The 22,486-nt window shown below is 51.6% G+C and overlaps 4 protein-coding genes across 4 annotated transcripts; 1 reads left to right on the forward strand and 3 right to left on the reverse strand.

Annotated features, from left to right (window-relative positions):
* Positions 1-354: 354 nt before the first annotated feature.
* Positions 355-2,449, reverse strand: CTRU02_208811 (YT521-B-like splicing factor; the record flags this gene model as incomplete). Its single annotated transcript, XM_070205148.1, has 3 exons — positions 355-960; positions 1,015-1,529; positions 1,585-2,449. The coding sequence occupies 3 exons, from the start codon at positions 2,447-2,449 to the stop codon at positions 355-357; spliced, it is 1,986 nt and encodes a 661-aa protein (XP_070061223.1).
* Positions 2,450-11,310: 8,861 nt separating this feature from the next.
* CTRU02_208812 (proteasome component c5) lies at positions 11,311-12,179 on the reverse strand (the record flags this gene model as incomplete). The annotated part of the gene is made up of 2 exons (XM_036724772.1): positions 11,311-11,998; positions 12,073-12,179. 2 exons carry the CDS (start codon positions 12,177-12,179, stop codon positions 11,311-11,313), a joined length of 795 nt encoding a protein of 264 aa, XP_036583404.1.
* Positions 12,180-12,690: 511 nt separating this feature from the next.
* On the forward strand, positions 12,691-18,819 carry CTRU02_208813 (phosphatidylinositol 3-kinase 3; the record flags this gene model as incomplete). Its single annotated transcript, XM_036724770.1, has 7 exons — positions 12,691-12,873; positions 12,951-14,555; positions 14,607-16,312; positions 16,364-16,982; positions 17,030-17,236; positions 17,288-17,575; positions 17,626-18,819. The coding sequence occupies 7 exons, from the start codon at positions 12,691-12,693 to the stop codon at positions 18,817-18,819; spliced, it is 5,802 nt and encodes a 1,933-aa protein (XP_036583403.1).
* A 796-nt stretch (positions 18,820-19,615) lies between these two features.
* On the reverse strand, positions 19,616-21,955 carry CTRU02_208814 (cation diffusion facilitator 10; the record flags this gene model as incomplete). The annotated part of the gene is made up of 6 exons (XM_036724771.2): positions 19,616-19,860; positions 20,216-20,421; positions 20,522-20,620; positions 20,698-20,811; positions 20,899-21,552; positions 21,693-21,955. 6 exons carry the CDS (start codon positions 21,953-21,955, stop codon positions 19,616-19,618), a joined length of 1,581 nt encoding a protein of 526 aa, XP_036583402.2.
* Between the last annotated feature and the right edge of the window lie 531 nt (positions 21,956-22,486).

The raw sequence follows: 22,486 nt of genomic DNA on the forward strand, positions 1-22,486 counted from the left end.
GCAGATTTCTCTGTTGACCCATTTGCCTACGCCAACGTGTCTCAGGGGTGACCAACTCATTCAAGCATTTATACTAAGTTTTGCAACTGGCACGATGACGAATATACAATGCACTCGTTCTCGGAAATTAGACAGTCAGATTAGGTACAGTCATGACCATTACCAGATAGCCAACCATCCGTCTTAGCGCTCCCCATGGCCTGCACATAATGCGCTCAACTTAGAAGCAACACGTCCAAACCCTCATCAACAGTAAAAGTCGGAGGCGAGCATAGCCTTATGGCTAAAGCATGGCCCGTCGAAACCATACATCCAGCTCGGCAAACTTGATCTGATGCGACCAGGGCAGTAAATTCACTGCTGGAATTGAGGCCTCATGGGGGGATATCCTGCAATCATCGCCATACCCGGCCGTATAGCAGCTGGTACTGCTCCAGAGTTTGGGGGGCTCTGCACTCGATTAAAGAGCCCAATCAATCTCCGCCCCACAGAAGGTTCCAACTCCGTGCCGTCTCTCGCAATCTTGACTTCTCGGTTCGAGTTCCAAGGGTTCCTCAGTCCACGAGTTCGGTAGAAGGGTAGTCGTGCGGTCGACAGCCACTCGAGCTTGAAGGGCTTTCCCCAGGCCTTCGTCGTCCCCTCTCCCTCCTGATTTCCGCTTTTCCTACTGCTCACATCGCTCTGTTCCTCCTCTTCATCTCCGCTCTCTCCATCTTCACGTTCGGCCTCCCAGAAAATGGTTCCCCTAGCTGAATCGTCAATGATCCTGCCCTTGGGCGCATATTCCGTGGCTTCGGTTGGGATCGCCTTTGGGAGGTCGACATCATTTGCAGATTGTGCCTTGGGGGCAAACTCGATTGCAGCGGCCGGATCCTCGTTAATGGGCGACGTCATCCTCGCGTACCCAAAATATTCGCCCGACTTGTTCGCTGAAAAAACTAGATAGACGTTGTCGACAGCCTGTCGCGGGATTAGTTACTGCGTAGCAACCAAGCTGCCCAACATTATGCTTACCTTAAATGCAGCATTAAGGGTCTCTTCATTATGGGACTGGGTTGCCCATATTCCAGTCCTGACACTTAGTTCCAGGTCCTCCACTGTCAAGCTCTTCAATATAAAAAACTTGTCCTTCTGAGACGTTGGTTCCGATGGTGTAGCCAACTTGACTTCATTTGTCTCTGGAACTGTGACTTCCGTGGTGCCGTCCGAAACAGGAGGCTGGGAAGAAGTCTCGTGCGGAGTTTGTGAACCTGATGATGCCGCGGGGCCAGTAGGTGCCGTCACCCCAGTCACGCCTTCAACTGTGCTCTTGCGAAGTCGACTGACAAGGCGAACCGATTGGAATTTCGAGTCGTGTAATTTTTGCTGGGCTGTAACACATGTTTGCTCGTCTCTGAAGTTTGCGAAAGCGCAGTTGCTCTTCGAAATGAGGAAAAGAGATTCAAGTCCATTCGCCTCCTTGCAGACGTGATGCACCAGACTCATCAGGTCAGTTTGGGGTGGCAGGTTTCCAATCCATATTGCATGGCCTATGTTGGATTAGTTACATGCTTTTGCAGCAGAATCATATAGGAATGTACTTACCACTCTGCCGTGGCTTTCGCGGTGGGCCTCGAACGATACCAGACCTACCCTCTCCAACATCTATTGAAGTTAGTCCGTGTGAGTTTCGACACACGTACGGGTTGAACTGACCAGTAGACTTGTAATTATGATGTGTGCCTGGTTGATCGATGCCATTTACAGCCGGTACGATTCTCGGGTCGTTGTGTGTAGTGTTCGCTGTTGCTAGGTACTGCGCTGAGACCATCGGGTTCGGTATGACTTGGTTCTGAGAAGGATAGTGGCCAGACGGGGCATAGTAATATCCCTGAGGCATATGGCTGTTCTGAGGATGGTTCATAACCATTTGGTTCGGGTAGAAACCCATTGTCGGACGAGCCTGTTGCTGAGTCGGAGAAAGCTGACTGGCATAATAATGATGCATTTGAGGGTGTTGAGGCATGTAGTAGTGGGGGTTGCCCATGGGCATCGCTGCTTGGCCGGGGAACTGAGGAGCCATCTGAGGCATCTGAGGCATCATCGATGGCGAAGACGTTGCAGGATTGAATCGCTGCTGCTGTGTCTGCTGCTGGTGTTGAGGTTGGCCACCCGGCACATATGGTCCATGTCTCATAGCTGCTTGCGGTAGCGCGTTCGTCATACCATTCATGTTGAACGCTCCAGTGCGGCCAGGCACAGCTTGCTGTGTCATGTCGAGTTGGGACGAGAAGGCATGCTGCGGGGGGCCGTAGTGTTGCTGGTGATGCTGCGGCACAGAAGCACTTTGAGCCTCCATTCTTGGCTTTTCGTCAAGCAGATACGGCGAAGCACCTGCAGCGTTCAAGCCTTGGTGAGAGTCCACGATTGGATACTCGTTGGCGCTGGATGGGGTTTGAACATCTCCCATTTGTAAATATGATGTGTGCAACTTGAAGCCGGAGTTAGTGCCGCCCACAAACTGTCTTGCCCCGAGTTAGCAAGCTCGGCAAAAACCACGAACGGTGCCAACGGCGCCAGAAGCAGGTCTGTCCGTAGTTTATACCAGCCGCAAAGCACTAACCCAAGCCTCCGGGTACTAGGTCGATGGCTTTGGCTAGGGCGAGCCCGGTAAGAGACTTACGGAGAGGGTATGACGGGTGTGTGATCCTAGGCGCCACAGAGAGATTGGGCTATTTGCGGAAGATGAGCGAATGCCCACGTTGTGGCCAATGTGGCTAGTTTGCACAGCCTTTGACGGAAAGGGGGGTTTATGTCTGCAAAGTCACACTTCCAAGCGCTCCAGGGTATATGTGGCAGCAAACCCTGCTTAGATGAAGAGTGTGTGAAGTGTGGCTCAATGAAATTCCTGGAAGGCGATCAGCTCGTGTGGGCGGCCAATACCGATGCAGAGAAGGGCCCGAAACAGGGGGGGGGACGGCGTAGCTTTGAGTACTGGGGTAAAGGGAGAGTTGCCGACAAGAAGACGGGATGAAGCAACAAGACGCGAGGGGCTAAGTTAGGGGAGCAGTATGCACATCGTGTGGAGAGGTGCGGCTTTCTAGGTGGTGCAATTGCCACTAAACGAGGGCTGTCTCTTACCTGAACTTCGGGGCGCCGAGGCAGGGGTTGTTCTCCTGGGTCTTTGGAGCAATACTGAGCTAAGTGATCCAGACTTCGCCAAATATGAAATCAATGCCCCGGAGTAAGGCGCGTCAAAGCTCTTTAGTGGGAAATTGACGAGTTGTATAGGCTGTTGAACGTACAATGGTCAGTATACGCAAAGTGTGCCGCCAGCAACGGTAGAGGAAGAAGTAAAGTTTAAAGTAAACCGGTGATACAGACCGTGCTGGTTGAGAAACGGCTGATGTAGGGCAAGTAAGCATTAAGCGAAGAGTTTACTGGCGTGACCGTTAGACACCTGCTGCCATAGTCCGAGTGATGGAGGCAACACAAAGACTTGCTTGACCTCAAGCACCCAATGATATTTATGAAAGAGGAAAGACAAGAGCTTCCACGAGGCCTAACAAGCTGGAGAATACAACGAAGGGTAACACAAGGATGATGACGAGTTGTCGACAGGAAGGTGGCCAAAACCTAAGCTTGGAGAATCTGGCTAGGCAGAATGCGAGGAGCTGGAAAGTCCAGCTAACTTAGCTGCTTAGCAATATTGGGGCTATGGAAGAGCGGCAATAGGGCTCTCCGATGAGCCAAGAGAATCGTTTTTGAGAATGTGGGAGTGCCGAATGGCGAAAGTAGGGTGGATGACACAGGGCAGCCCCCGGGTTATTGGGTTCGGTGAGCTTTTGCCAGGCGAGGAGTCGGGGGCGGGTGTGAAGAACCTGGCAATTGGGTGACTTTGTGTAGCGTCCTTGGATGTAAGGTAGGCACGCAGAACCTTTTGCCGCAGTGTATCTGTAGCCACGTCGCCCCAGACCACCAGGAAGAGACCGAGATGGCAGTACCACACCACTCTGAGCTGTTGGAAGAGAAGTAGACGAGACGAGGCGAGACAGGACTGCAAGACGAAATGGGAACGGCCGGGCTAGGCAGTGGATTAAGTGGCGTTCAAGGAGGGGTGAATCTAAGGATAACTAGGTGTAAGTTTGGAAACAGACGCAGACGCGGAGGCCGCAGGAGGAAAGAGCTTCACAGCAAGCTTAGCAGACAGATACTGTAGTCAGCCTGATGTGGCCCATGTGGAACGGGGTCAAGAGAAGAGCCAGGAGGGGTGATGGTAGAAGAGGCGGATTGAAAGTTGCGGGTAAGGGAATATCCCTGATTGTGGGAACGAACTGATGTGCATGGCCAGGTGCCTGTTCTGGAACGAGGAGCAGTAAATTGGATGAAGAAAGATGGGATTTTTTTCTTCGGTTCTTGGCTGCCGCTCTCAGATGTGCAAGGGACACACAGTTGTGGTCGTGTGGCCCTCCCACTTGACCGGGCCACAAACTAAGGTAGGCAAGGTGCCTTTGGTTGGTTCTTCTGTAGGGATACAAATACCGTGTATTTGTCCCCGAATGAAAGAGATGGGGAAGAGAAGAAGTAAAGACAGCGACATAGAACTAGATTCAGTGCAACAGGGAGATATGAGCTGGATAGACGAAACAGAGATACAAGTGCAAGGCAAATGAGGTCGACACCAATGGATCCGGCCACCCAGCCACATCGGTCTTGGGCCTTCCCACTCACTAAGATTCGCCTCCCAGTACGTACACTCAAGGTACTACCTTGGGTACATAACTTGTACATGGGGAGGAGGAGTCGGGGTAATGTTAGTGCCCATGCTGTGTCTATTCCCTACCTCTCGTGCTCTCCCTACCTTACAATTTGTGTCCATGTTCGCTGTGTTCTTCCATTGGTCTCTCCCCATTATCCGATGGATGATTTGGTAGTATCGAATTGTACATACGCTCTTTCTTGCGACAGGTACACTGCAAGGGTGTGCAACCCGCAGAGTCTGTTGATGGACTCGCCTTCCCTGCAAACTCAACAGGGAACAATAGGCCCTTCAACGGATCGTCGCCTGCTCGTCATCGCCTTCCCCAATCGGGCTCTTCGGATGGACTCACACTTGTTGTGACATGGGACGCCGAGACCTAATCATAACCATACAGGGTGAAAAAGGAAGCATTGGGTTACCCATGGTGGCACAAAAAATCACCTTCCGCCCGTTTTCTTCGAACCCTCGAACCCCCCGGCAACTGGCCCAAGCTGGCCTGGCCTGGTCTGGCCTCGAACTGACTTGCACACAGGTTTGATAATCCGGGGGCGGCTATGCGCTTCAGAAGCCAATGAATGGAATGATGGAGATTCTCATAGAGCGCAGGTGATGAGTGTATCCGCAAAGGGCACGCGAGGGCCTGTACCACCTTTTTATTTTATTTTTTAATAACCCTGCTTTTCCGCAAGAGGCATGTGGGAACGTTCCGTGTCTCTCGTTTTTGTTTCTTCCCGCCAATGTCATCTCTCCGTCACCGACGTCAATTTGGTCCAACGCCTTGAGATACCCACATAGTATCTGTTGGAGCTTGCCATTTGCTGCCGCCTCTGCTCATTAGCGCCCCTTCGAAGTCATGACGTGTGTGCACATGCCAGCTTCGACGGCTTTATGTCCAGAAATTAAAGAACTCCGTGAGCTGTAGTGGGAATCACCATGACCCCTCCGTCGTATCAGACAGCCCATAGAATAGTTCATAGTAGGTATTGTCTACGCCGTATAACAGCGGGGCCAGGGTCGTACTTGTCAGCTACAGCAATGGGGCTTAATTGTCGGACGTAGGTGTTTATAGCAAAGTTGTAGAGGGTTCGAGAGATGAGCCATATGCCAATGGCAATCTGGAATGAGTGCATTTTAAGGTTATAGGCATATTATTGCGACTGGGACGTTTTCATTATGGCAAGCTCTACCATAAGAACCAGTGTGCATTCCTAGATGCACGAGAGCCTGTAGAGAGACAATTCTGTCCGATGTTTGTAGCTTGGATCAGAGAGGAGGCTTAGCTTACCCTAAACGGTAGACCGAAATGATCAAAACAGGCCCAACGTATTAGCCGCATAGCATGCACCTCAGAGGTGGCAGCGCTGTCGTGGTGTGGGGGAGACTGGCGATTTAGACCGTTCTCCCCTTACCCATCAGCTGTCTCTAAGGGAAATTTGTAGGTGCGATTCTTGGAAGACAAATGGCTGACGCTTACGTCCAATTGCGAGTTGTCTGACTTTTTCACCAGAGCCTAGAGCTGATTAGAAAGTCGGCCGTGTGCCAGATTCCCACAACCATCGTCAAGATGTACTTTGAAAAGCTGGCAATTGACGGAAACGATCTATCGGACAGGACACTAAGCTGGTATGAAGCGAGAAACAAAAGTCCATGGAACCATCGTTCGCGATCACCACGAACCAGAGGAGGGTGATGACAAACAGGTAAGAAATTATGGGCCGCGCTGCATGTCGATAAGGGCAGAACGGAACTAGGTGGCTGAAAGGAGGAGGCTAGGAGAGAAGGCAGATGAGGAACGAAGCGAGTAAACTGGCGAAGGATTGATATCGGTTGAGAAAGATGGAATGCAGTGCATTCGCTGGTGCGGTGCCATTTCCGCTAGCCAGTTGATATCTCTGAATCGCGCCCAGGCCCCCGCTCCACTGATGCGGGCCCGTGCGGATCCACCCTGCTCAATGTCAGTCTCCACGGGTTCCCACGGTGCCCCTGGAACGGGAGGCCGACAACACGCCCACCGGGCGGACACCGTCTGCGTATGTGTATCGATTCTAGTATACCCACAGTGGGAAAGCCTGGTTGGTACCCCACCTCCGCCCCACGCTCCAAGAAATCACCACTGGAACACCTGAAGGGGTGAGTATTTCTTGGTGTCAAGCCATTTACCGACTGTTGGCACACTAAGTGACTAGCCACAACAACGCCGAGTCTTGAAGACTTGTCTTCTTGGTGTGAGCAACTCCGGAATGAACCGCCATTCTCCCGGTCTTGGTTTGCCAAACTTGCCAAGATGTCAGGGTCGCTAGCCTCCCGTTGCCCTAATTGGGGGCCGGCGCTTTCTCCGCCTTGTCTGGCGTCTTGGCTTTTGCCCTGTTCTGCTCTGCTATTTCCAGGCTGTTCTGCTATGCCTCTCCCCTTGTTTTCCTCAAAACTATCCCGGCCTCTATGCGGGTGGACAGAGACAATGTACTAGAGAGACATAGTCTAAAAGTCACACCGACTAGCCAGGGAATGTACCCATTGCCGTACCGATCTTGTACCTGCTCCCCTCTCCTCCTTCCGAAATCTTTGCAGCCATGACCTAGGTTGCTTGGTCACATTGGACCCCCTCCCGACAGTACCAGCTTTCTGACGAGTGCCTCAACATGGGATTCTCCAAACTTTTCGATTTTTTTCCCGCCCAAACATCCACTCCAAATCTCCAACCCCTGTCTTCCCACGGAAGGGCCGCCCCTCACCTAGTGCACACAAACCTTTCCCACACCTCCAAACTAAGTACCTGTTCCGTGGCCAATTGACGAATCCCAACCTGCAATGGCCTTGTTTTTTCTTCCGTTTCTACCTTCTCCTCAACCCTCCGTATCGAGCCTTTGTGGCAAAGCATCTTAAGCTCAGGAGACCTGCTCCATAGGCCCAACGTTACTGAATCTGTTTTTTTTTTTTTTCCTTCCTAAAATCGGAGACGTGCTCCAAACCACTCAAGGATGGAGCCCTGTGCTTGACAGCTTTCTTTCGATGAGGCAGGACCCTTACCTGCTCAGCGTCAACTCTAGCTCCGGCCTATCTCCCAGGTACGCTTACACCGGAACTTTTTCTCCGGACCAAACACCACTTGGTGCCGCCTGCATCACTTGGCCGGGCTGCAGTTTTGACAGATCTGGCTCAGCTCCAATCACCAGTTGCAATGCCCGTTTTCAATTGCTTGCCGAAACCATGAGAAACCACAGAACGGAATGAGAAAAAGGAAGCCGACGAAAAATTGTCATCAGCAGGCAAGACTCCTGGCACCCGCCCCACCCATGGTTGCTGCTTGTCGGTCGGACAATTCGCCACATCTTCCAAGGCTTTCAAGCAGCGTGACCGGCGCTGATCATTAACCCTTGCGCACTGAGATCTTCGTTTCAGTGTGCACGTATCCTTCAAGCCTCGTCACTACCTGCATTTCGTCCACAGCTTCCGCATCATGATGAGTTGGAGGTGAGATCATGGCCAGAAACCAGTGAAGCCCCATGTCGCCTCAGCCAGCCCACAGCAAAGGCACACTCACGTAACCACCCAAACCCCGCCAGGATTTTTTTCGAGACCGCAATGGGGGCTAAGGAATTGACAGCACATGCTGAACATCAACCCATATGCCATCCTTTCTGCATGGGCTCCATGGCACAAAAAGTGCAGCACCTGGTTGTCGTTGCCCCTGTATTGACTCCTTCCCATAAACCCCCCCCCCCCCCCCCCCCCTTCTTTGGATAGTCAAGTCGGCTTCTGCAGCCTCAAACATGCAGTGTGGACTTACATGTTGGACCGCAGACTACGCTTACGAATATCTCCAAAAGGTAGTAAGTGCACAACTGCATGGCCTGCCACACATCGAGATAAACATGCTTTTTACCTGAGTACGCTAACGAAATCACTCGCACTTGCACAGCCGTTGAGACGTTAGATCACGATCATGGTCATCGGAAGTTACCCGACGAAAGGATTCTGACCTTCGGCCCTTTCTAAGTCATTGTTGATTCGTAGCAAGTCCCCCACGTCTTCACCAGCAAAACTCTGGAGCCCAATGATGAACACCGAACTTTATGTACTAGTATGTGTTGAAAGACAGCGCTAGCAAGCGGGCTCACCTCGAAGGTCTGCTTGTCGTTCTTCGCAAATTAACCTATTTTTTGCCTAGTGCAACTGCACTTCACTGACTTTTAATGTCGGTTTGGCATGCTGCAAAAAACCGTCTCAAGAATCAGCGCATACTAAGCGTCTGGCATCCCGTTTGACAACTCCGTACCCATCCTACCGGCAGGACCTGTCGGTGGCGACACATCCAAGAGTCGGTCGGCATCAAAGGGCATTCTGTACCGTAACCCCGCTGGGTAATCGTGTGTTCGAGCTCGGCGTATGCTCTTCCCCGGAGAGCCAATCACTTTCAATCACTGTCGGGGGCGACTTCAGACGACATCTGAAAGACATTCAATCTCTCCAGCACGTAATCACACACTCCCAGATACAGATACCTATTGCCATTTTAATTTACATCGCCTACCCTTGTCATGATAAAAAGCCACATGAGATGTTTCCCTCAGCCACGTCTAACCGCAACTCGCAGTGATTCTCTGCAAATCTTATGCACGTCTGACGGTGATTTCTCAATGATCCAATCTTTGTTTCTATATATGAACTCTTACAAAGTTCGAAACCGGGGCATACGTAAGCCTCTACTACTGGGGGCGAAACCACCGAGCTGTATGGAGGCTACCTACGAAACTTCTGACGAACAACGATGTCTATGCCGTCTCAGCTATCCATGCTGGCCCGTCAACTGGCATGCCATGTTGTGGTAGGCGGCCATTTGTACCTAGGGCACTCAAGTGGCAGGATCATGGGACAACTCGTCCTAATTTCCCGTTCGACGTGCAAGTATTCGTCCGTGATATACAAATGAGAGACCACAGGCGGAACGGATGATAACGTAGTCAGCATGCACAACTAATGGGATAAGATGCAAGAAGCAAAATCTCGGGTGTGCAGGGGGGTTAATGCCATCGCAATGATCAAACTCGGGAGCATTAGCGTCACCCATAGTCGCTCCGTACCCGCCAAGCCTTCCAAGGAGGGGGTCAGCTCGTCAGGGCATCCTATGTCCGTCTGCTCGCCGGCATGAGGTGGCAAAAAAGGAAAGAAAGAAAAGAGCCACCTGTTCCAATGACTGCCAGAAGGCAGTAGGTTATTGAGGGTCTAGAGACAATGTTTCGACAAATACCACATTCTCGGAGCTCACCGGTTTACCGCGGGCGTCACATCTTGCGTGGAACAAGCTCACGCTAGCTTACAAACTAACATGTCTAAGTGGACGTTAGTTGGTTGTCACCAGCCCTTCTCTGATCCGGGTGCCTGGTGTAAGGTAGGCTACAGTCCGTGGACCTGGCGTCGTGCGGTTGTGGCAAGGACAGGATAATGCAATGCGTATGGCGATAAGCCCTCCCTGATGTGACATGATGGTGTTGCCATCAGATAATTTCCCAATCAACCTCCTCGTGCTACTGCCAATAACCCTTAGAGTCAAATCCTCATTTGAACGGAACCGAGAGGGAGCTCCGCCAATGGGTTTCCCGACCCCAGCCCCATCATGTACCGTATACGTCTCAAAGGGGTTATCGCTGCCGTTCTCACGCGGGCCCTGCGATATTTGAGCTTTTGGCGAGACTATTGTCTTGTGGCAAAGTGGTAAGCATCTCGGCACTTCTGTGTACGTTTGTTCGTGCATTTCCTTAAACTCCGGGACCGAACGCGCCGTGCCAAGAGAAATTTGTCAGGCAACGTCGACCGTGGACGCCGAGAACGCAGTCGGACATACCCCATTCGCCCATTACTAGACAGCCTCGCTTGCTCGGGACAGCCCGTAATCTAAGAGGAACCGGGGGCCCGCCTCCAATGAGACTCGGGATTCCAGACTGCCGGCCTTTCCTGCGTCTCTTAGCGCGTGTATTCATATCTGAGTATCTGCGGGAGGAAGGAGCGGGTGTGGCTCGTCCCCTAAGAGCGAGCAGGTTACCTGGATAGGGCAGATGCGGCATGGAAGATCCGGCGGCTGCAGATATGCCGGGCTCGTTACCATACTTCTGAGTCGAGCTCGCTAAACACATGTCAACAGGACGATTGAAGTCGACTTTCCAAAAACAAAAGCCAGCGGTTTATGCCCCAATCTTCCGTATTCGTACTCGTCACTACCTTTTTACAAAAGTTGTAGGGTTACATGTTTAACATACGCGGCGATAAAGGGGTTCCCAGTAAACTTGCTGTGCAACCCGAAATCGGTCCAAAAGCGAGCGTCTTTCCTCATGTATCTGCATGTCCATGTGGATGGAAGGCTGTCATTCGCAGTATCATGGCGACAAGCTTAATGTGGTATCCGGGGGGACTGTCAAAATCATCACGAAAGCCAGAACCACTTGTCAAATTTTCAACAGTACCAGAAGAATTGACCATGGTTAATATTGGGTCAGCTGAACCGGTGCCTCATTGAAATTGCTCCATGCCTCGTAATGTACAATGCCTCCGATTTTGAGACCGCCCAAACAATCTTAATCCTTCTTCAGAGGCAGTAGAGCCTCCTCAATACCGTTCTTGGTGATAATCATCATCTGCAGATGGTCACCCACCTCAATGTGTCTCTCAACAGCTCCGTCAAACGCATCCTTGACTAGGATCTCGGCTTCCTTGCGCTCCAGGGGAACACGAGGACGCTCCTGAAGGTCGTGGCCCACGCCGCTGCCAGGAACATACTGGTTCTTGAAGTTGACCTGGTTATCGAGGAAGGGGGTAATCAAACTGGCAGCAGCACCACCGGCACGGCTCTGTTCCCTCTCGTAGCTGCCGACAGGGTCGTATGAAAAGACAGCACCCGTGCCATCCTCGTCGAGGCCACCGAGAATAGCGTAGACGTAGTAGGGGAAGAAACGCTTCTGGTAGAGGATAGTAGAGAGGCGCTTCGCGCAGGCCGTAACACTCATGGGCTTGCCGTGGCGGTAACGGTAGATCTTGCAGATAGTATCGAGACGGTCCTTGAGGGCCTCGCCATCGGCAGCGAAACCAACCACAGAGAGTAGAATGGTGGCATCATCTTGTGTCGAGGTCGTACCGCCAATCTTGAAGACCTTCGGGGTGTATCTAGAGTTGATGCTATAGCCGGAGGTGCTACGGGTATCGCCAGCCATAATGGCGAAGTCGGCGCCAGCAATGGCAAGGGTCGAGCCGCCATTGTCCGTGTACCTATGTAAAATCCGGTCAGCCCATCATCTCTATCTATGGTTATAAAAGACATAGGCAATGTAAGAGCTCTTTACGGGTTGAAGCGGTGCTCTCTGAACTCGCCAGCAGCCTTCTTGGGTGCCTCGGAGAATGAGTAGTTGGGCCCGTTCATAAGGGGATTTTGGCTGAACATGGCAGCCATCGTAACGGTATTATCGTGAAAGGAAATGAGTACTGGTCGTTATTGTTCGTAAAGGTATCTCGTTCGTTGGAAGCTCTTCTCGAAGTCGTTCGTTCGTTGGTTGGTGCGGGGACGTCGTTGCTGTGATGGAGACCAAGGCTACGACGATGATGGTTGAGGGCGGTCTCGGTTCTGAAGCACGCGTCAAGCTGGCAGCCTTGCCAGGTGGGAATGGCAGGGGTAGCTAACTGGGTTGATGACTAAGACGGTAGAGGTAAGGTGAGCTGGCAGCTGATGATGTGCCCGCCAGATTGGGGAGGTACGTGCAGGGATGTTAGTGGCTTTGAGATGAACGGGAAATTTGGGGAGGTACGTAGGAGCGACCATCGTCACTGCGCAGCTGGAAGTCAGAGTTGTAATTGCCTACACGTTCCTACTGCGAAATGCTTCAATAATTAACAATATCACCAACCACGTCGAGGACTCGACTAAACACACTCATTTTAGGGTCAAAGACCCTTAGGCTTTAAACATGACCCGCGACATTCGGCAGCGGGCGCTCGAGAAGATCGCGTCTCTGTCTGCTGCCAGCTCCAAAACGTCCTTCGATCGTTCTGATCTTGACCGACTGTGCAAGGCGACTCAAGCTGTTGGGAGGGGAGTCAATGGCTACTCTGCCAAACAGGTTTCGACGTCTCTCGGGAGACAGCCTATGGTACTGCTCCTTTGTCTTTTCCTAACACTGATCCTATCCTGACGCGACCCGCAACTGACGAGCCCCTTAACGTGTAGACGATTCGCGAATTTGAGGTCCTGTTATCGCTGTGTAAAGCCGCTCCAGCAATCCAGACGAGCCAGAGTGCTCAGAGACTTGCTCACCAGTTGATTCCCTACATCCTTGAGGCGCATACTCAGGTCTTCGTGCCGTCGCCTTTCTTCCGAAACGTCGAGCCTTCTCCGACTGAAGCGCTCGCGTTCCACGTAACGGCCGCGCTACTTTCTCTCGGCTCCCACTATGACGACTTGCATGAGGTTGTCTCGGACAATATTTGGGCATTTGTTAATGCCTGTGACCATGTGGCGGATCGTGTTGTACCTCCCGGCGGCGACGATGAGGACCCAAATCTAGAGGATGCCATTAGTACAGCCACGATCGCCGTGTCACTTCTGGGCTTCCTCGACGCAGCCTCGGCGCAAGCGGATTTTTGGAGAGCTGGGGGCAGATACTCCCTGATCACTCGCTTCAGGGACATTCTGTCGCAACCGTTCTTGACCGCTGTCGAGACGGCTTTCTCGACCATCCGGAACTCGCAATCCTCAGACCGCCATGCGAGAGAATGGAAGAGGTACCTTCGGCACTACTCTGCTGCTGGACGGCCTCTCGGGGCGATTCTTCTCCAAAGGAGTTATATGTGGCTATTAGTTGCCGGCACTTCACTGCTAGTCACTGAAGCCTCTCTCCTACGTGGCACCCACATCCTCGACTTGCTCATGTCGGGAGATGGAGCGTACAGGCCAGGCTCTCCGCGAAGCCCTGACGCTGACTATCGGTCTCTTGACATGTACACTGCCATCGCCGTAGAACAAATGAACTACTTGGAGGCAACTGCTGATTACCTCCAACTTGGGTCTTCTTGGCAGCAGAGACTTGCTTTTGCGGTCAAGTCAGCGACTCTCATCAGCTACCTCAACTGCGCGCTTATCAACGAGGAAGTTGCTGACATCGATGTTCTCATCGGGTGGTTAGAAGAAACCCTGGCAGATCCTCTTCAAATGGCAGACGAAGCCTTGGCGGCGAACGTATTGAGGTCCATTGCCTTGGTTTGCAAGATCTCCCCCAGCTACGCCGCAACTGCAAGCCGGCTTCTACCTCGGTTCATCGTCCAAAGTGCGCCCCACGCCCGTACTGTTGCTGTTGCATCGAAGAGCCTGGCCTTTGTTTTACAGATGCTCTCTCATGATGCTGTCATCACTACTCTGTATACGCTCGGTAATGTTTTGAGTCCTGGTTCTGATAGATCCATGGCCAATGGTACCAACGGTGACCTTGGTTTGGATGTTCCCAACACCATATATCCCAACCGCCAATCAACAGGAAGCAGCATTTCTCTTGCCTTCACTGGTGAGGAAGAAACTGCCATGGTCTACGGAAATGTAGTCCAGGCAATCTGTGGCATTGCCACTGCTTGTAACGACGAGAAAATCACCGCCTTAGCGCAATCCATGTTGCTGCAAAAGATTGACAAGGTCAACAACAACGTTGATGCTCAGATCATTAGTGGAGCTGCCGCTCTTGCGCTGAAGGGTGGACAGCTCGAGTTTCGGTCGTTACTGAAGGTGTTCTCCAGAATGTGTCATATTGGAGTCGTGGAGCATAAAGACTTCCTACTTACTGCTGTAAGCTTTTTGCTGCGAGCCTTCTGAATGTAATTTGCTGACCCTGGGTAGGTGATGAAAGCCCGAACTTATATCTCGGCAAACCTTTTCAAGGATTCGCCGCTGTACGACATTTACTGGGAGCATTTGCTTGAGAGCATCATTTCCATGGGTGATGCTCATCAATCTAACCACACCAAGGATGCCGATGTGCAGCTGGCCGCTCGAGAGATTGCAGAGTTCTTGCACCCTCTGGCTGTGCTGATATCTACCAACGACCTAGCCTTTAACTCCATCACGGACGACGAGTCGCACTCTATGATAAGAGATGCGTGGTTCAACATCGTTGTTCATGGATTCACAACTCAAACTGATATGGGCAAGAAGTATCTGAACGAATTGCGGATTATGGCCGTCCACTCACCCCCATTGGTCGCGGAACAACGCGGGGAGCAGATTGAGAGTGATATCGAGCTTAACACCGTCTTGCGCCGCGGCATGAGCAACGAGAGGGAGACAGTGCAGAAGAGGCAACTTACTGAGTTGATCCCTAACAAAACTACAGAGATCAAAGGGCTGAGCTATCGGAAGGTCATCTTCTTACAAGCGGCCTACTTGGTCGAGAGCCTACGCGCCGATGCTGGCGACTGCACCAAGGCCCTTTCATACTTTTTGGAGCCTAGCATGCGCAGAGGAGAAGTTAGCAGCACTATGGAGGGTATTGCTGCTGCTGTGGTCGACAAGTATTTGAGAAAGACTCTTGGGGGCACTGATGCTACTTTCTCAGCTCAGTACGCAGCCAGCCAACTCGTGGCCATCTTTTGTGGTTGCTGCCACCGGATCGAGCGTGTTCAGCAAGCTGCCTTTACCTGTGCCGACCGTATCATTAACCAAGTTCCCTCAGCTCTGTGCCACAGGTCCTCCCTGTTTGCTCTTTTGGAGCTCCTCTCGTTGATGTGGTCAAGTTGTCTGGAAGCCGAGACAGACCTCTATGCTCCACGATCAAAGTTCACTTCTAGCCTTGGAGATGTGTCCGTTGAGCTCTCAGACGACTACAACTTTCGGCGACATACTTTGGATGTCCTTAACCGTAAGGCAAAGCAGTGGGTATCCAGCGTAATTGGCCTTGCTCCTCTTGACATCAAGGGTCTCTTGCAAACATATCTGTCAGAATTTGACGATGAAGGGACATACGGTCATATCTCACTAGGCCGCTCTTTTGCTATCGAACTTGGCTCCCTCATGCCATCAACAGACCAAAGACTGCAATCTCTCGACCGTGTTGGAGATTGCAGCATCAATACTGGTTCCGATTTCGTTGCGCAATACACAACTCGCCAAGAGTATCGATATGGCGAGACGCTGCCGGACCGTGGTACCGAGCTGGTGAGCTTCATGCATTTGAATCGGAGGGCTTCCTTCTTGCAATCATCAGTCTCGCCTGCCAGCGAAAGTGCTAATGCTTCTACCGCACTGGCTCATGTGGAGGCACGTATTAAAAGCAAGAAAACGACTGCACTCAACGAGGTTCGTGACATCCTGCGCCGAGCTGCGGCCTTGCTCTGCCGCAGTGGCCGCGATGAGTCTGCGGTAGCACATTATCTTGTCAGCATTCCTTTCGCTATGTTTACGAAACAGTCAATTAAGCTTGGTGTTTCCCTTTGGCTGGGAGTTATTAATGAAAACCCGCGCCTCGAGCCGAGACTTCTCACAGAGATTGCCCAGCAATGGGAAGCGACCATTCAGCAGAGGCTTGGACTTTTCAGCCAGTCGATGTCGTAAGTCTACCTTCTTTCGGACTTCTGAATACAGAACTAACAATGCCCTAGGCATCCAGACCCTTTCTTTCTCAAGGAAGAATTTGCACCAAGTGACCTCGAAGCCTTGGCCAAGCGTAAGCAGCAGGTTCACAACCTGTTGTCTCCGCATATGCGTTTGTTGCAGTTCTTCGGAAGTCACTTTAATGCAACCCGCTTAGGCAGCCCTGATGTACAGAGGATATTCCTGCGTATCCTCGATGCCACGCTAGATGCCGTGCGGACATCAACGCCTCATCCGATGGCACGAGAACTGAGATTCCAAATTGTGTTGTTTGGACTCAATGTCTTGCATGTCTGTACCACCATTGGTGCCATTGCACAGTGGAGGCTTAAGGAAAAGATTCTGTCGGCTGCACTCAGCTGGTTCAGGTTTGCGCCAAGGTGGTCTTTTGGTAGCAATATCCTCCAGCTCAAGACAGAACTCCGTCTTCTCACTGATATTGTGGCTGCCCTGAAGAATGTTGCTTTCATCGGTGGCCATGCCGTTGACAGCATCAAATCTCTACAGGCCAAGGAACAGCTGCTGATATTGCTTTTGGAGAGCGAGTTAACCCGATTATCGGTGTGGGTGCACCCACTTGGTGAATCCACGAAGGCATCAGGTTCTAATAACAAGACGGCGATTGAGGTATGTATTCGGCACTGCCGTTCAAGATCCTATACTGACCTTTGTAGGCTGCTCTCAGTCCTCTCATAAGGGTTGCGTGGGCCGAAGATCCGTCCATTGCCATTGAACTAGTCACTCGATTCCCTTACCCTCGCATTCAACGTGATATAAGATGGCTTTTGATCAATTTCCCCCAGAAAGCCATTGCTGAGCCTGAGGCCTTGCCAATCCTTTTGGGCGGGTCTCTACCAAACGACGTCAGCTTCCAACTAAAAGTAAGTTTTTCATCCTAGTGTGCCATTACAATACGACGCTGACCGTTGTAGTACCTACTGTTCTGGTCGCCTGTCAATCCCATCACGGCTGTGACTTACTTTCTCCCTGCCTATCGGAATCACCCATTCTTGATCCAATATGCAATGAGGGCTTTGGAGAGTCATTCTAGCGATGTTACCTTTTTTTACGTTCCGCAAATCGTCCAGACCCTGCGGTATGACGCACTGGGTTACGTTGAACGGTACATTTTGGAGACGGCGCAATTTTCGCAGTTATTCGCCCATCAGATCATTTGGAATATGAAGGCCAACGCGTACAAAGATGACGACGCGACAATTGTAGGTTCTGCAAAGATGTATAGACAAGTATGACGCTAATCAAGTTCCAGCCTGACGCCATCAAACCTACGCTTGACAAGGTCATGGAGAAAATGATCTCAAGCTTCTCTGACGTCGACAAGGTCTTCTACGAGCGCGAGTTTGCCTTCTTTGACGAGGTCACTGGTATATCGGGCAAGTTGAAACCCTATGTCGGCAGACCAAAGCCTGAAAAGGCGCAGAAGATTGAGGAAGAACTACGCAAGATCAAAGTCGAGGTCGGCGTATATCTTCCAAGCAACCCCGATGGCGTAGTCATTGGTATCGACCGAAAGTCGGGCAAACCTCTTCAGAGCCATGCCAAGGCGCCATACATGGCAACTTTCCGCATCAAGAAGGCTAAAGGCGGCTTGGAAGAAGCGAACGAGATGCTGGAAGAGGCACATAAGAAGGATCCGCAGCCCCAAGAGAATACAATTGAGGTGTGGCAGTCAGCCATTTTCAAGGTTGGTGATGACTGCAGACAGGATGTTCTTGCACTGCAGATGATTGCCGCTTTCCGAGGCATTTTCCACAACGTCGGCCTGGACGTTTACGTCTACCCTTATCGCGTCACGGCGACAGCTCCTGGCTGCGGTGTCATCGATGTTCTGCCGAACTCCGTGTCTCGAGACATGCTCGGACGCGAGGCAGTCAACGGCCTTTACGACTACTTCATTTCCAAGTACGGCAACGAAGACTCGTTGCGCTTCCAGCAAGCCCGCAGCAACTTTGTCAAGAGTATGGCAGCCTACTCCATCATTTCGTTCCTTCTACAGTTCAAGGACAGACACAACGGAAACATCATGATCGATGATGCGGGCCACATCTTGCACATTGATTTTGGTTTCTGCTTCGATATTGCACCTGGAGGTATTAAATTCGAGCGCGCGCCATTCAAGCTGACAACGGAGATGCTGGCGGTTATGGGCGGCAGCCCGCACCACCAGGCCTTCAAGTGGTTCGAGGAGCTCTGCGTCAAGGCCTTCCTCGCATCTCGACAGCACTGCGAGAAGCTCAGCCAGATCGTGCTCCTGATGATGGATTCAGGCCTGCCATGCTTCAAGCCTGAGAGCGTACAGCATTTTAAGGAGCGTTTTGTGCTGGAGCGTAGCGAGCGCGAGGCGGCTGACTTTGTCAAAGATTTGATTCGGAGAAGCGCCAACAGCTACTCGACTGGCGTCTATGACCAGTTCCAGCTCTTGACCAACGGTATCCCGTACTAAATCGAGAAGGGAGCGTTCAAGGGACATGTTTTTTTCTCCCGCTTTTCTTTGGTTTTTGTTTGTGCAAGCTGCCAGCCAGCTAAACAGACCAAGCCTAGACCTGTTGCTTTCGCCTCTTGTTGTCCGTTGCATGTTCTGATACTAGTATACTCCCGCACTTTTGGTTGGCGGATTTCTATAACATCCTTCGATCCTACACTGCTTTTGTACATTTAGCGCCGCTTGTTATACCAGTTATCAGCATACGCACAGAACGTGCCAGACAAAAACTCCACGCTTGTAATAAATACCCTCCCTTTTCCCAGAGGGGATAACTTCTGTGGTTTTCGCTCGCGTCCCTCTTCCCCTGATTCATGCTTGTGAAACAGGCATCTAGTGGGGGATCATTCTTCGAGAAACAGTGAAAAGAATTAAACAACGAGACCTTGCCACGAAATCGATCCCCCGACAATACAAGAAACCACTGTTACCCAAACCCTTGAGTCAAAACTCATGTGACTCTATTCGCTGGAGAATATGCAAGATCCACCCGAAATGCTGCCTTTTTGTCTTTTCTTTCTTTGTCCCGTCATTGCCCCACTCTCTTCCATAATTATTGTTTCTCCTTTTCCCACTCCCGTGCGTGCTGCTGCCGCCATCAAATCTCTATCTCGTCCCCATTATGATCTACTGTTTTTTGTTTTGCCCTTTGCAAATAAAACAATTGTCATACCTATGCTCGTGACAACTACCGAATAACTATAGTAGTGGCAGGAACCAATTGCCATTACAAGTCACCGCAAGTTTGTGACTAATATTATTGGTTGATGTGCGTATCGACATTGTAAGTCGCATAGTCCACGTGCACGAAGGCGCGGTCGACGATGGGCACCGACTCGAGGAAGTATGTCAGCACTTCACTGAGGTCGTGGCTGTCTTTGAGTGGCGTATTAGCCGAGAGCACGATATCAACCTCGACAAAGAGCTTGTCGCCCGCGTGGTAGGCCCGCAGGTTTTGAATCTGCCTAATAGACGTGGCGAAGCGCATGGTGAGGTAAAGCACTATTTTGGTCTCAACGTCAGCCCCAGCCCACAAGGTCAACCTCCTTGGGAATGTGGTATTTCAAGCATGATCAGCAAGTAGTGCTCCTAAACCCGAGCTTCAGGTGCCGGAATGAAGAGACTCCATGGGGAAACGTCTAAAAGAAAGTCGAAACAGAAAAAGTGAAAGTTATGGCATGGGTGTGGTGCAACAGGTTCTAAGTATAGCAACTGTGGAGAGACGAAACAGTAGGGGTGGATGGAGACCAGAGAGCTATGGGGACAGGGCAAGGGGCAGTGAACAAGCTAAAAGAGATGAAGAACAACCACACACAAAAAAACAAAAAAAAAAGGAAAGGGGGGGAGGGTTGCGTACGGAGATTTCTCTCATCCGATGTTGCCGAGAAGCCCGTCAGGTTTCGGACATGATGCATCGAGGTCTGGCTCCAGTTGACAATGACAACCACAGACAGCAACAGACCGCCGAGTGCATCCAGCCACCAGATCTTAGCGTAAAATCCGACAATAGGGAAGAGAATTGAGCCAGTGTTAAAGATGACATCGGTCATGGCATCGTCCGCCCTGTACATTTTGTTAACGACCGCAGTTCGATGCAATGCCGATCAGGAGGCGATAAGATGAAGGATGCTGCGGCAAAGGATGGTGCGCCAAAACAACTTACAAGGCTCGAACACTCGAGTTCTTAATGACACGGCACCATAGCCAGCACAGGCCCTTGATGACAACGGTTCCGACCATGATGGCGATGGCCGGAATGCCTCTGTTATTCCCCGAGTGTTAGAGACGGCATGGTGGCGGAGCAGAAAATAGAGATAATTAACAGCGGATGGAACATACAGTTGGATAATATCATGTTCAGGCGATAGCAAGCGCTGAATGGCTTCGAGAGCGACCTGGCAGAAGGATGTGACCATTACGATGGAGAAGACCAGAACGCCAAGAGGCTCGAGACTGTCGCGAGTCAGCATATTGCACAGAAATGCAACACGGAGGTAAAGAGGGGAGTAAGCTATAGGAAAAAATACTGCGAGGCCTTACCGTCGCCTACCCACTGGATAGGAATGCTGATCATTTTGACTGGCAGCAATGAGTCTGGTGGTCGTCCATACGATTGCTGTACTGAGGAAGTCTAGAACAGCGTCGACCAAACTCGCAAGGACAGAGACAGAAGGCACGGAGAAGACGACGATGATCTTTCCTAGCAACAGGAAAGCATTGGCGATGAAGTTGACCCAAATGGCGAAGGTGACAACAGGGTCGCTGCTGTCAATGTCGCTGTCCTCGAGCCAAGGGATTTCGGGCTTGGGTTGGTCGTCGTCGGTTAAACCTTCCTCCTCGTCGTGGCCGTTGAGTGTGAGAAGTGGGGTCGCCTCGGTGGGCCGAAAAATATCCTTGGGCGTACGTTTTACCTTTTGCTGGATGCTGTTTGCCGAACTGCTGTGCTCTGTGCTGCTGTTTGGGACAGAAGCAGTGCTGCCGTAGCCGAGGCCGCCGCGTGAAGGAGGGGAGGTAGGAGCTGGCGACTCTTCGGTGATGGTTTGGGGCACGTCAACTTCGACAGGACGGTAGGCTGAGGCGTCCAACGCTTGGTGGTATTCGTTGAGCAGGTCGTGGGGCACCGAAGAGTCCAAGAGTTGGTCGATGTAAAGATACATACGAATTAGATCGTTGTTTCTCTTGTAGTATTCGCGTCTTTAGCAATTGAAAGTCACGTCAGTGTCGGAATTCCTCTATGTCTTCATTCTTCCATGAATCGGTGACCGGCCAAGACGAGAGAGGTAGGATTGGGCGGTGCATGGGCGCCGGCATGACGCATCATCGCGCACACTCACATAGGCTTCGACATGGCCTGAAGCTCGGCCTCGGTCTTCCAGTAGCGTTCCCATTGATAGCGCGGGTTGCTGTTGCCGATAAGGCGCATGCTCCTCATGTGAGGGCCAAAGATGATCTCGCTCAGTCGGCGCTCTTCGGCTGCGGAGCGGCGGTGGTCGTCGTCTGAGTCCCTATGCAAGAAGCCCAGTAGGGACGTGTTCTCGTGATCGTCATCTTCATGGCCCAACTGATGGTAGCTGGGGCTCTTGAGCGAGTCTCGCATTGTGGCGTTGGAGCGGTCTCTGATTAGATTTACCAAGGCACCGTTGCCTTTGGTAGAAAGGAGATACGGATCGTTGTCAGGATTGAGGACAGACGGGCGCTTGAACGAGCCTACTCGAGGGCTAGCCGAGCCATGAGGTTGCTGCGGCGAGCTCATCTTAGTGACGTCGACAGCAATTGGGTAAGAATGACGAATTGAATAGGGAAATTAGGTGGGTATGAGGAGGAAGAATTGAGAAGGGAGAAGAGGGCGGGAGGGGGAAAAGAGAAATTCTAACCGGCGCTCGGCGAGGGAGAAGCCAAGATAATAGATGAGATTGATAATCTCGTCGGGAGGCGCGCCGCGATGGTGAAGATGGGCCCGGAGGGTCTGAGGAGACCAGACCGACAGGTAAGGTGCCGCGAAGATGGGGCTGAGGGCCACAGGAGCATGCAATGACATTGGGTGGACAGGGACTGAGAGCTCACCTCGTCTGGAGCTTCCCAACCGTGATTCGACGGGATGTTGCGCTTGGGGAGCGCGACGCCACGG

This window comes from Colletotrichum truncatum (genome assembly GCF_014235925.2).
Source record: "Colletotrichum truncatum strain CMES1059 chromosome Unknown Contig_0005, whole genome shotgun sequence".
Taxonomy (NCBI): Eukaryota; Fungi; Ascomycota; class Sordariomycetes; order Glomerellales; family Glomerellaceae; genus Colletotrichum; species Colletotrichum truncatum.